This window comes from Typha angustifolia, chromosome 3, assembly GCF_048772165.1.
Source record: "Typha angustifolia cultivar Huaian chromosome 3, ASM4877216v1, whole genome shotgun sequence".
NCBI lineage: Eukaryota > Viridiplantae > Streptophyta > Magnoliopsida > Poales > Typhaceae > Typha > Typha angustifolia.
This window is the reverse complement of record NC_133241.1, coordinates 4,875,196-4,888,791: the sequence shown is the minus strand read 5'-3', so window position 1 is coordinate 4,888,791 and position 13,596 is coordinate 4,875,196. Positions and strand designations below refer to the sequence as shown.

General features: G+C 39.0%; 2 protein-coding genes across 2 annotated transcripts; one reads left to right on the top strand and one right to left on the bottom strand.

The window, feature by feature from the left end:
- Positions 1-5,843: 5,843 nt before the first annotated feature.
- Positions 5,844-6,669, bottom strand: LOC140778226 (uncharacterized). Its single transcript, XM_073122839.1, has 2 exons — positions 6,197-6,669; positions 5,844-6,120 (listed from the first exon to the last, which is right to left on the bottom strand). Exons 1-2 carry the CDS (start codon positions 6,575-6,577, stop codon positions 5,965-5,967), a joined length of 537 nt encoding a protein of 178 aa, XP_072978940.1. The 5' UTR covers positions 6,578-6,669; the 3' UTR covers positions 5,844-5,964.
- A 3,020-nt stretch (positions 6,670-9,689) lies between these two features.
- Positions 9,690-13,149, top strand: LOC140780205 (uncharacterized). The gene is made up of 5 exons (XM_073125612.1): positions 9,690-9,765; positions 10,133-10,504; positions 10,713-10,834; positions 12,189-12,432; positions 12,871-13,149. The coding sequence occupies exons 2-4, from the start codon at positions 10,216-10,218 to the stop codon at positions 12,351-12,353; spliced, it is 576 nt and encodes a 191-aa protein (XP_072981713.1). The 5' UTR covers positions 9,690-9,765; positions 10,133-10,215; the 3' UTR covers positions 12,354-12,432; positions 12,871-13,149.
- Positions 13,150-13,596: the final 447 nt, after the last annotated feature.

Here is a 13,596-nt window from a genome sequence, read left to right as displayed (position 1 = left end):
CTTCAGTGGGAGGATCTCCTCCTTATTTTGCCATGCAGCCACGACTCTAGTTTTCATCATCGAAAGTGCGTGTCTGAGGAACGGTGGCTCTTATACCACTTTAATACGATCTCCTCTCACAACCAGGTTTGTGTAGAAATTTGCACAGAGCTTTCGAGAGATTTTCTAATGGATCTAGCCGTTGTAACAATGTGAAATTTTGATATGTTGTAACCTTAGAGAAGACCTTTCTAGCCAATCTAATTTCACTCGAATCGGATGGCCCAATTTGAAGATCTCTTTGAAATAGTGTACAAATGTCGAAGGGTCAAAACTGAAGGATTCAGGTCCAAGTGGGATTTAGGATCTATGGATGGAGGCACGAACTCCTAAGTAAAATACGGTGGTGGTAGGCCAATGATGATAGGGTGGCACCAGTAGGGATGGTGGTGATAGGTTAGTGATGATGAAGGTGGGTTAAGACAATGATAGAGAGAGTAGAAGTGAGAGGATTAGACCATAAGGGACTAAAGTGGTAGGCCGATCAATGGGGGCTAAAGGCAACGTAGCCAGGATGATGGCTATGATCGAGAGAGGAGGGAATAAAGAAGGAGAGGAGATTCAGGGCAAGAGAATTCAATTCATTCAATAATTCATTAAGGTGCGCACCACAATACTTTATAAGTGGCTACCGTCTAACCAGTTTGGCAAAACCCAACCGAATTGAATTCATAAGTACTTGAAAGCAAATAGTACTAATATAGGGACTAAAATGTAATAAGCAAATAATAGCAATTAATTAAATAAAATAAAATTAGGGATCCAATTATAAACATAGAATGTTTATGAGCACTCTCAATATAGCCAGCCTCAATAACTACACGATGAAATCGCTCATACCAAGTATGAGGTGTCTGATTGAGTCCACAAAAAGTTCAACATATGTAAATACATTAGATAAAGGTACAAAGAGGCCAAGAAGAGGTTACATATATACTATTTCAAACAAATCACTAAGAACAAAGATATTTTTCATATTTATCTGAAATAAAGATCACAACAAACTATAACTACAAGAAGTATACAAGTAATCATATAACTGATGAGCAAATGTCTCCTCATAATCAATGTCATACTCCTCAGCAAAATCTCTGACAACAAGACGAGCTTTGTATTGCTCAATAGAAGCATCAAACTATTATTTAATCTTGTAAATCTATTTGCAGCTAATGGGGTCAACATCACTCGATAAGGGAGTGATCCCACATCCAACTATGCTCAAAGACCTCAAACTTTTCAACCATAGCATGTTGCCACTGAAGATAAACAAATAACTTCCTAGTAAGAACAAGACTCATTTTATATGAGGAGCTATTAAAAATGTATGGAACTTAGAGAATAGCAAACAACATCAACACAATTATATCCATAGGGAAGATGATACTCATGCCATGAACAACAAGGACCTACGTTACTAGCAGAAGGAGACTTAGATAGTAGAGAAATAGAATGAACTAGACAAAGGATGTCAGAACTAACAAAAATCAAAGGATGAACTGCTTTTGTTATTAATGAAAGAAAAATGAATTTCCACATATTTAGCCAACTTGCAGCCCACATAATTAAACATAAAGGAGTCTCATCCTAAGGCTCCAGAACTAAAAAAGACTTGTAAGACAACACTCAGACATATGACCTACGATGCCATAAATCATGAGAGAAAAGTGTAGCATCAATAAAATGAGATGTTGAATGGGTTAGATAAGTGCAAAAAAGAGAGGATGACATGACATAAGCCAACAACTCTACAATCAATTCCAACCTCCTTGCATGTTTATGGATCCTACACAATATGAGAAGAAACAGCAATTACAATGTGATAAAAAGTCACAAATACTGCTAATGAAGAGGAGGCTTATACTGAAGCTAGGAACATGTAAAACATATTAACGTAAGACGATTAGAGGGCATAGAAATGACAGTGATAAATCTAGATTCTAGACTGATGAACAGGTAGAAAAAAATCCATTTGCAGTCTGAAGTGGTGGCTGCATAGTGAGGTGTGTGCGTGAGCAAACAGTAAGTATAGACAAGTCTAGTGTCATATGCTGGGTGATACCAAAGTCTATAATTCAAGTATCACAAGTATTACTAGAGATGACTGACATGACTAAAAAGTCTGATTGAGGAGTAGATATGGCTGACCTCGATTTCTGTAGAAGATAATGAAAACCTGTGTCTATTGAGCAAGAGCCTATTCAATTTGTTAAAAAAGATCTAGAGAAGCAATAATTACGGTAGAATGGATGTATTGGCAAAAATTCCACATACTTGATAGCAATGAGAAAAGGATAATATTGATGACCTTGGTGATTAGGGGTGTAAACGAGCATAGCCTAAGCGAGCTAGCTCAGGCTCAGGCTCAGGTCAGGCTCAGGCTCAGTATTAGGCTCAGGCTCGGCTCAGCTCAACTCGAGTCGAGCCCGAGCCGGACCAGACCAAGCTCGAGCCGAGCTCGAGCTTGAAATGAGCCTATCATCAAGCCTCATTCAAGCTGAGCCGGATCGAGCCAGATCGAGCTCAAACTGAGCCAAAGAAGAAGAAGAAGAAGGAGGAGGAGGAGGAGGTAGGGCACTGCGGCTACTTATTGTTGCCGTAGAAGGAGGCGGCAGCACCGCAGCGGCTTGATGCCGCCGAAGGAGGATAAGGTGGCACTGCGGCGACTTGCCGCTACTAAAGAAGGAGGAAGAGGAGACGGGGCACCGCGGCGGCTTGCCGCTGCCGAAGAAGGGAAGAAGAAAGCCGCTGCCAAAGAAGAAGGAGGAGGAGGCGCACCACAGCCAAGGACGAGGCGGCACCGGCGCACCGCGGCGGAGGACGAGGCCGGGATTCATTCTGAGCCTATCGAGCCGAGCCTGAGTGAGCCGGCTCTAGCTCAGGCTCGGCTTGATATTAATTTCAAGCCAATTTTAGTGGCTTGGGCTTGGCTCAGCCCTGACCGAGCCGAGCCAAGCCTGAGTCACTCGTCGAGCTTGATAATTGGTGATGACGTGCAATAATAACTAGAAAAGATAGTGAGAGTTGGAGATGACCACGAAAAGTGTAACAACAATGCAACAATTAGACAACAACAGAAAAGGGGCTTGAGCTTGAGATTTACTAATGAACTACAATCAGTAATTTCAAGGAACATCTCAAGGGCAGTAATTTCATCGAACAATTATAGTGGCAATGATGGTGACAAGAATCTATTCAACAAAATCAAGCCTATATACAAACATATACATATAGATATGCTTATATAATTTAGGGTAAACTTTAAATTAATTTATTGTGGTTATGCCTAGAATCAAACTATCTTCTTAAACATTTCTTTGTATATATCTCTTTGTTCCCTTGTATTTAGAGTAATATGAAACTATTAATTTTTCATCTAAACTTAACAAAATAAATATAGATTATGATTAATAATCTCATTATTTGAGTAAATATGAATCTTCTAAGGAAAAGGGCAATTATAACATTTTTAATATTTATTATGATGGGAGAGGTAATTTGATTTTAGGAAAAACCAAAGAGGGCAATTAATAATCAATCTATAGTTTAATAGGGTACGTTCATATGCTTAAATACACCTATCACATTCTCAGTAACAAAGAATATATTTAACAAAAATTAGTCCCAAACGTAATATATTTTTGTATTTCGGTTCTCATGAAAAGTGGACCACTATAATTTGCCCTCACACATCCAGCCAGAAAAAGAAAAAGAAAAAAGTAATTTGCATCTCTACTGAAGACTCCTCCAGCTCCTATCCATGGGTATCACCATCAGCATATTTTCAACATTTCACTTTGGAAATCTCTACCTTGTCACAAAAATATCCTCAGTGTTCACTTCATCACTTCAATATTAAATAGAGAAGAAAAGGAAAACAATAAGAGAGAAAAAGAGATTTAATATAAATTTAATCTGATCATACCCTTGGAAACCTCCAGCTTCACAGGCATCTCAGCTGCTCAACTATAGAACTTCTTTATGACCCTCACTTCGACATTAAGGTACACAAAAAGGAAAAAAATCAAATAAATAACTGTTAAATTAGATGCAATCTTGCCGTTCTCTATTCCAGCAGCTCAACTACAAAATCTAAGACAGTATCTGATTATGCACTGAAGAAAAGAAAACAGAATAGGAAGCCCTATTTTCCTCCATGAATTCATATATTTGCTTAATTGTCAAATTGGAATAGCGGTGTGGTAGTTGATATTCTCATCTTTGTGTGGAGGAAGACATTCAGCTACCTTTGGTCTTCTTTAAATGCAACTTTGACATAACGCTCTAATTATGCAAAATCAAGTAGCAACTTCATATTTCTCACTAAAGCAATTGAAGTTAGTTTAAGGCGAACAGCAACTGAATGAAATAATGTTACCTGATTCTTACTTCTTCCTTCCTTTGTGTCCATGTTTCATCCAGATAACTTGAAAATGGGAATGATTGTCCTACTCTAATAATAGTTAAACTCATTGCTCTTCTTTGGAGTTAGCTTTTTACATGCCCCTGTGCAATCTCATATTCTAACATATTCTCAAGATTCACATAAAGGCTGCAGTGTATCAAAGATATTCCATATGAAGGAAGGAGGTTTCCCTTGAATGAATCTCAGAGCAAAAGTTGCAATAGATTTCCATTGATCAAACATGAATTGAAGTCTTCACTCAACATGCCTGTAATATGACCACTTTGGGCACTTACATACGTGAAATTTCCATTCTGCGCCAATACATGCCAGGATCAGAAAGTTTTATTGAAAAAGAATGGCCACTAACTAGGGTCAGCTACATCATATCTTAGACGAGAATCGCCTCGATGCGTGAAGGTCTTGTCCATTTGAAAGGGTAAATACTAGACATGTCAGATGACAGATGATACTTGGACTAGAGATACTACATCAAAATTTCCTTATCTTGGATACCACTAAGGTAGCTAGTCATCAGAGGTGTCTCAGTAGTTTCTCCTGTGTATCCTTCAGGTATATTACGTGCATGGAAAGTAATAGGTGCATAAACATGTCTTCAAAAAGAACTTACCTGTAGTTCCATGGTGCAAAATTATCACGCACTAAGTGCCATCACTTGATAATTGTGAGCTTTTGGATAAGCAATTATGTAATTTAGTACCCAAAACCTGAATGGCATAAGTCTTTATCTTTTGACCCATTATCTGTAAATAAGCAAGGGGAGATACAATGTTGAATTTGTATAATTAAACTTGTTATTAAAATTTTCTTTCCTCGTAAGACACCCAAATTTTAATTCAGCCTGAAAGTAAATAAATTTTGTTGTTAAATTCAGAAATTGATTTCAAGGTTGATTTTCAAGAACTAAGAAAGGGTCTAATGATGCCAAATCCAGTGAAAAGGGACCATAACTTTAATTGGGTCATTATCCTTCTGCATGAGGCCTTCTCATAAACAAGTTCTAAGTCATTAGATGGGGCAAGACTCAAATTTCTAAGGTCGCATTTGAATCTAATAACTTTTGTCTACCATATGTGATAACCCATGCAACTATTCAGGCTTAACAACAATCTTTAAAACCTTGAAATTCTTAAATGTCTCCCAAGAGAACCCAGAAGGAATGATACAAAAATAGTTGGCCTACCTAGTTCACTACTCTCTATAAGTCAGCAGTGTAGACAAAGGAAAACATAAATTCTAGAAAATACTACTTTGCACAATCTCCTTTTGCATTAATTCGGGCTTGGTTAAAAAGGTTTCGTGTACTCAATTGAGTTCCTGAACTCAAGAACTCAAAAGTTCTAAACTTTAAAATTCTTAACCAGAAGTACAGCTATGTTGATTCCCTTCACACGAAAAACAGATGTTCATACATACAGACAGATACACCAACCAATTGAGCAAAAAACTACAGATACATGAGCACACGTATTCATGCCTCTAAGAACTAGCAAATTTAGAAATTAATTTGACAAAGAGGCCATAAGAGACCGAGGACTTCCCCAAATCGGCAGCTCAACGAGAGACTCCATCAAGCTCTCTTCTTGCTCCTTGCACACCGACTCCACGTAATCACAAATCTCCGACAGCTTCTTGAGGACCATTTCTTGAGCCTCCACCTGAAAACCCATCACGAACACCCATCAGCGCACAACCCCTAACCCTAACCCTAACGTTAGGAAAGTACTCTTCTACCTGAGAGAGGAGCTCGTCGATCGATGGTTGGGTAGATCGGACCTCGGCCACAGCCATTAACGTCTTCGGAAGAGGATAAAACGAGGAGTCATCGGCGGGGGCGGAGGTGGTGGTCGTAGTGGTGAGGCGGAGCAAGGCGGAGGAGAGGGACTCCCACTGCTCCAGCTCTCTCATGTACTTGTCCCTGAGGGAGAGAAGGCACCGGCGCCGGCGAGATCTCTGGCGGCGCCTGATGTCAGCCTCGGCATCGCCCGGCGCCGGAGAAGGCGGCCGAACCTCCGCCGCCGGATCCCGCCTCCGGCGGCGCTTGTAGATGAAGCCCTCGTCGTTGCAGATTTCCCAGTCGTCGTCGTCCAAATTGGGGGAAGAGGTCACCGCCATGATTCCTTAATAGCAAAATCGGAGATTGAATTGGGAACGAAGAAGGGATTGAGAAAATGGGAGAGAGGGAAAGGGAAAGGAAGGGGAGGGAATTCGAAATTTTCCATCAGTTTTAGCTTGAAGCTGAAGTGACGTGGTCTTGGAATTACATTTCGCACCCTAACGTTTTATTGATTTACGATTCAACCCTTCTTCAAACCCTAATAAATTCTGTCATTAATTCTATAAACTATTGCTCCTTCCGGCAGTCAAGCTCCAAGCGATTCGGGTCTGCTCCCTAGACTGCTATTTTGAAATCCAAAGATATTCTCCTCAAGCACTCCCGTTGGCTTATTGGTGATGGCAAGTCTACGTCTATCCTCCATGATCCCTGGCTCCCTACTGGCATCACTGATAAGCTAGGCATCAAGATCGCCCCTCATCTCATCTCCCTTGATGTTTGGATTTGAAGTCTTCAAGCTGAGCTGCCAACTGATGACGTCTCCTACTGCCTCACTACTCTCTGGTTCATCTGGAAAGCTAAATGTGATAAAGTTTTCAAGCGTTGTGACCCCTCCCCTAGAGACATTGTGAATAATACTCATACCCTCCTCTCTACCGAGGCGGATGGCAGCAGTGTGGACTTTGACAAAGGCTTGATGGACCTTTACCCTGTTACCTCTTCCCACTCGTTAGAATGTGTACTTTGGGTTGACACTGCATGGTGTAGTGACCTGTGTAGTAGAATTGGGATTTATTTCAGCGTCCCTTCGGAGTCATCTTTCGTTGCAAAATCTTTTTTCCTTGAGCGTTGTCCTAGCTCTCTTATGGAAGAAGCCCAAGCTATCTTGGCAGGTCTGGTGGAGCTCTCAAAGGCCCTCCCAAACTCTACTGCATGGCTTATAGTGATTGCTAAACTGCTTTTAACTATATAAATTGCTAAGCTTCTGTTGCGGACTGGGAAACACAACATATTATTCTGGATAATAAGTCCATCCTGTTGAAGCACCCTCTTACCAAGTTGGGCTTTACAAACGATGTAACAATGTTTTCGCTCATAATCTTGCACAGCGTGCCCACCGTTCCAAGTCATCAAGTCTTTGGACGGAGGGGTAGCTACGTGCCTTACATAATCCTCACTAACTATGAATTCTAGTCTATGGACCACCTTTTAAAAAAAACAATAATTGACTCTAAGGCAGCCATACTTGATCAGCAAGCTTTATATCCCCATATCTTTAGTGCCCTTTAATCCTTCTAAGACAGTAAGTACTTCAACGACCAATGGTGATTGGAATCAGCTGTATATGTTCCCTAAAATGATAGCTATCCTATTAGATTGCCTAACTACTAAACCTAAGCCATCTAAGTAGTTTGATCTAGTAAAAAAAGCATTAGTATTTAGCTTCGCCTAGCCTATCAGTGGTTCCACCAAACTAAACGAACTTAGGTTCAAATCTCAACCACACTGTTTAACTAGGATACTTTTAAAGTTCTCGTTACTTAAAAAAAAAAACCAAAAAGAAATTGTGGGAAAAAAAGGAGGGCATTATAACTGTTACAATGAGTAGTCTATTGATAGTTTCTCTAAAAGAAAAAGGAATTATCCAAACAAAGGTCTTAATCAAACGGCCCAGCCCACCTGTGCTCGACCCGACTCAGCCTAGTTTGGATCGGGCTAAGCTCAGCTCGGACTCGGTTTAGGCCTGACTGACCCGAGCCCAAACTACCCATGGGCTGCACGGGCTAGCCCTTTGCTCGCTTGACGACACGACTTGAAAGCTCGCTCGTTTGGGACGCAACTAGGCCTGCTCGTTCTACTACAGTAGCCCGCCCGTTCGGCTACAATACTTACCCATTCTACAACAGTAAAAACCAACTAAAATTTTGGTATTGTACCGTTTTATATTTTTTTAAAGCACACATTATTTATTTATTTATTTATTATTATTATTTTTAAAATGGAGGGACATAAATATTTTTTTAAAAAATAAGCTAATAGTAAAAAAAATTCTAGAAATAGCTAAAATATGGGTTGGGCTGAATGATTTGTGGGTCAGGCCGGCCCGGCTCGACCGACTAGCTCAATCTCTTACGAGCCGACAGACGGCCCGACCCGAATCTGACCCAGCCCGAGTGATTGGTGGGTCAAGCCGTGAACAGATACTTAAACCACGTTGGCCTGAAAAGCTCAGTTTAAGTGCTTTGTTGACTATTGCTCTTTGACAGTGTCCTAAAAAAAATAAGAACCTTCTCACGTGCATAACACGTGCTATGTGTTTTTTCTTTGGGATTTTTATAAATCACACCCTACATTTTGCTTATTTTGTGATTCGCACCCCGTCTTTGAGGATTTTATAACGCGACCCTTCCTTTTTATAGTAATGTTCATTTAACACCCTGAGTTAACTTAACCTAACTATTATCAAACAGAGCTATACCAGAAAGAGAATATTCTGTTATAATCTATTATATAATTTATAATATTCCTAAATTATCCTTGTACTCATCTCTAATTTTATTCATAACTTAAACCTTTATAATTTATTATCTCATAGCTCCCCAAACTATGAAGAACATCCATAAATGCCAAGCTGACCTCAAAGCTTCCAAACCCCAAGCAGTAGCTCCCCAAACACCAAGCCATTGGAGTTGAAGGAGCTTGTAGTCGGAAGGTTGCAGCTTGGAATTAGAGCTTCCCAAAACCTACATCACCAAAACATCAAGCAGTCGAAGGTTGAAGGAGGTTGCCTTCCGAAGTTGCCCAAACGATAAGAGCTTTTCCAAGCCTACATCACTACTCCTAAGTTGGGATTTTGGGGTTAATTTCTGTAATCATTTTTGGTTGAATGCCATTTTGGGGTTTTAGGGTTTAAAGACAACTCAATCCCATTTTGGGATTTTAGGGTTTAAAGATGATTCCTTAAGGGTATTTTAATAATTTTTGAACTAGAGTCACATAAACCATATAACATGATTAATGTCAGTTAGCTAAAGTAATGTTAGGGTGTTAAATGAATATTATAGGAAAAATGAGGGGTCGCGTTATAAAATCCCCAAAGATGGGGTGCGAATCATAAAATAGGTAAAATGTAGGGTGTGATTTGTAAAAATCCCTTTTTCTTTCCATTCCCTTAAACCCTTTCCGGCCCTCTCCTCTCCCCAGCCGTAGCTTGTGCTTCTCCTCCGCTCTTGGATCTCATTCCAAGGTAATAAATTAACCTCTTCTTCCTCCTCCTTCTCGCGAAATTTTTTCCGTTTGTTTCGATCTCCAGAACTAGAAATTTCTCTTTCCTTGATTCGAAACAAATGCTCGATTTACACTCCTCTTTGGGGTACCTAGTCTCGATCTCATTCCAAGTTTTAAGAGATTTTCTCAATATTCTTTAGTTTGTTTAAATCTACTTATCTTTCGAGATTTCAGTCGGTCGAGGAATGGTCAGCTCGTCATAAAATCTTGATATTTTTCTATGATTTTAATTCCTAAAATCGGGTTGGAGATGTGAATTGATAAGACCAACTGCTTTAATGTTTCTCTTTTCGTATTGTTCTGCTCTCAAATTTGTTTTATTTCAGGTTTTTTTATAGACCACATGATTGCTTAAAGCAAGAAAAAGGCGATTTTTGGTTCATTGGCATAAGGAGGGAGTGAAAGAGAAATGGCTCTAGTTGGAGGTTTGAGAAACATCATCGCTCGACAGTTGACGGCCGCTCGCCCTCTGCCTCTTTCGTTGCTACTGTTGCAGAAATCATCTCCGACGCCATTTGATTCAATTAGCGGAGGTCCCGGAAAGTTCTACTTCGGACCTCAGCATGGCTTGTCTTCGGAACGATATTTTTCTACTTCCCCACTTGGCACTGCATTCAATAGCTTGACTGAAACTAGGTTCCCAAAGAGAAGGCCTGGGATGAAGTCTCGAAGGAAAAGAGCGAGCCTCAAACCGCCAGGTGTGATCTTTTTGTTCTTGTTGATTCTTGTTGGCAGGGATGTTATCTTGTGTTTTGTAATATCTCATTTGGCATGCTTTTGCTTATTTATCATTCTTGGCTATTTTAATTGTGCTATCATTTAAGTATTCTTGCAGCTAGAGGATCTTATTGACTTCCTTTTAGCTCAAGATTGACTTTCTCACCATAATTTTCTAAAAGTAAATAGGTCCATATGCTTGGGTCCAGTACGTGCCTGGAGAACCAATACCTACAAGCCGACCCAATGAAGGAAGTGTCAAGAATAGGAATGAAAAGAAGCGTATCATGCAACGGAAGGCATTCATACTGGTACGGTTGTATGATATTTTCATCTCACACCCTGTTCTTTTTCATGTTAGGAATATGAGACTTCATTAAGAGTGCTTATTTGTTCTACTTTGCGAGTCCCTTTTTGGGCAATGTTTTATAAAAGTTATATGCATTTAAACAATGATGAAATGTATAGATTTAGTTGGCCTTGTTATTTCTCAGTTGGGAAGCTTAATTTTGTCTTCGACGAGGGTTAGATCTATTGTAGGGAAGTTATTGTAATTACATCTGTGTCAAATATAGATAAGTACTAATTAATCATGAAAGTTTGCAGTTTGCCTTTTCTTGGATAAGTTAAGTTACCTTTCTATGAATTAACTTCTTTGTGCATGTTGCTTTTAGCATTCCCAGCATGTTATCAGAGTCCAATAGACATCCTTAGTTCCTCCGTACAACTTCCCCATGGTGTTTGTATTAATTTTTGGGTTTTCTTTCCTCCTATTACTCATTTCAAGATGCCTTTGGACTTCGAGTCATTGCTCCTTAAATAACTCTTATTTGTTGAGAATGATTTGGATAATGATGTTTCCATTCGCATGTTCCAAACCTGAGGCATGGTGGTAATTAATAAGTAATTATTGCTCTCCATTCTCTTTTTCCTTGCTCTAGCACAATATAGTGTCTGGTATAGAGTAAACCAACATTTTCTTTCTTTATTCATGTCTTGGAGCTCCATTGGAAGATTTCATAGTTGACTTTCGTTTTCTTGTTCAGTATTTTCTTTTCTTTTTTCATTTGTTTTGTTTTTTTCTAGTGTCCTATATTATGAAGAAATTGAATATACACATATATACAGATCAGGCTTAATAGTTGTTTTTCTCTCCTGAAAATCTTCATAGCTTCAGCAAGTGTATAAGAGTTCATGTAGTGAAATGAAGTTAAAGCGAGAGTCATGTGAAATAGACACTTCCCTCTTTAGAAGGTTAGGATATATAGCAATCAGCAAGCTCTATTGAGAAATTTAAGTACCGGGATCTTGCATCAGTCTGTTAGTCCATCTTAGCAAAAGATGACTAGTGTGTTGATGGCACAACATTTACCAATTTAGATTCTACATGTTAAGACTTTTATTCATCTTGAAGCAGAAATTTTGTATCCTATTAATGGAATTAAAATCCTTATTCTATTAGTAGAATTTAAGTTTCTGAGTAACCAGATGATGGCTTCATAGCTTGATTACAGATGTTGTATCTCTTGATTGATGGCAAATAGGTTTTTCTTGGCTGATATATTTCCTCTGTATGGATCTATCATATAGTACTGTCTACATGCATATTTGACTAGCATAAGAGAATTGAACTACTGCTTCTGTTGGATTACTTTTAATCAACAGTCAGAGAAAAAGAAACGCAAAGCTCAGTATGCAGAGTTTCGAAAGAAGAGGGACATGGAGAGGATAGAAAGAAAGATGGCTGCAGTGGCAAGGGAAAAAGCTTGGGCTGAAAGGTTGATGGAACTACAACAGCTTGAGGAGGCAAAGAAGGCTGCAATGTCTTGACAACTACGGCGGCTTACAGTGATGAGCTCATTTTGTAGTTACTGAAAGTGGCTTCTTCTACAGGCATTATCTAAAGAAGGTTCAATACGACACTGTTTAAACAAATTGATTATTGATTATCATGGCACAGCATTTAAACTTCTCAATTACTAATTTGCCATAGGCACTAATGCTGTTCAGATGCTTTAGGGCACCAACTAAAAGTAATTATTCAAATCTTTTGTCTTGAAATACTCAACTTTTTCAGTTTGTAACACCATGTAAAGCCATAGTTCAGGACTTGTGTTACTATATTAAAGTGTTGATTCAAATTTAATTATCTATGGACGATCCATCTGTAATGAGCTAACTAGAAAAATGTATGTCTCTGTTGGCTTTATCTCAAAATAGAAGCTTTGCCTGCCTCATATTGTACCTTCATTTTGCTTCATATCTAGTTGGATTTTTTTTGTTCTGCCATTTTACTAAGAAATAATGCATCCTGTTCTAATTGTTTGATTCTCTTGACATTTTGCAGCCTTCATAAAGTTTGGTGCGTTAAAGAAATTTCAAATGGCAGTCTCAGAAGTCAAAATCAAACACCGTAGAAGCCTGGGAGGTTTCATACTATAGAGAACACTTTGAACTCTGTTCGTCTGCTAAATAAATGTGTACTGTATCTTTGTTCTGAAAAGTTGAGATTCGACTATTTTTGAGTTGCCTAGTTTTAGATACAATGTAACTTACCTTTATTGCTAATTGCTGAGTGGTTAGTAATGCTAATGCTATGATGATCAAATCACTTTATTTTGCCATAGATATACTTGCAGCAGCATGAGGGCATGCGTGTAGTCCAACAACATGGGATGTGCGGCAGCATGAACACATAGCATGCTGACACTCAGCTTGATTACCCGGCAGAGTCCCTTTTAATGTCTTTGCATGCGATGCATTAAACTGATACGGAGCAGCTACGTCCATCGGCATGTATATTTTAGATGCAAAGTTTGTGGTGGTTTCAATGCTATCTTGCGAAATTTTTATCAACGTGTTTTGAGGGAGTGGAGATCTGTTTATCCAACACTGCAATTCATGATTTGACATGGCTAATAGGATATTGAGTGTTTTGAAATTTAAATCTCAGCGGTATCGATTTGACTGCAATATTACTGAGCTCTCGTTTCTCTCTTAAAAATAATAGAAAAACAAGTCATGGCTACATATGATTGGTTTAGAACATGAGGTTAAGAGTATGTTATTACAA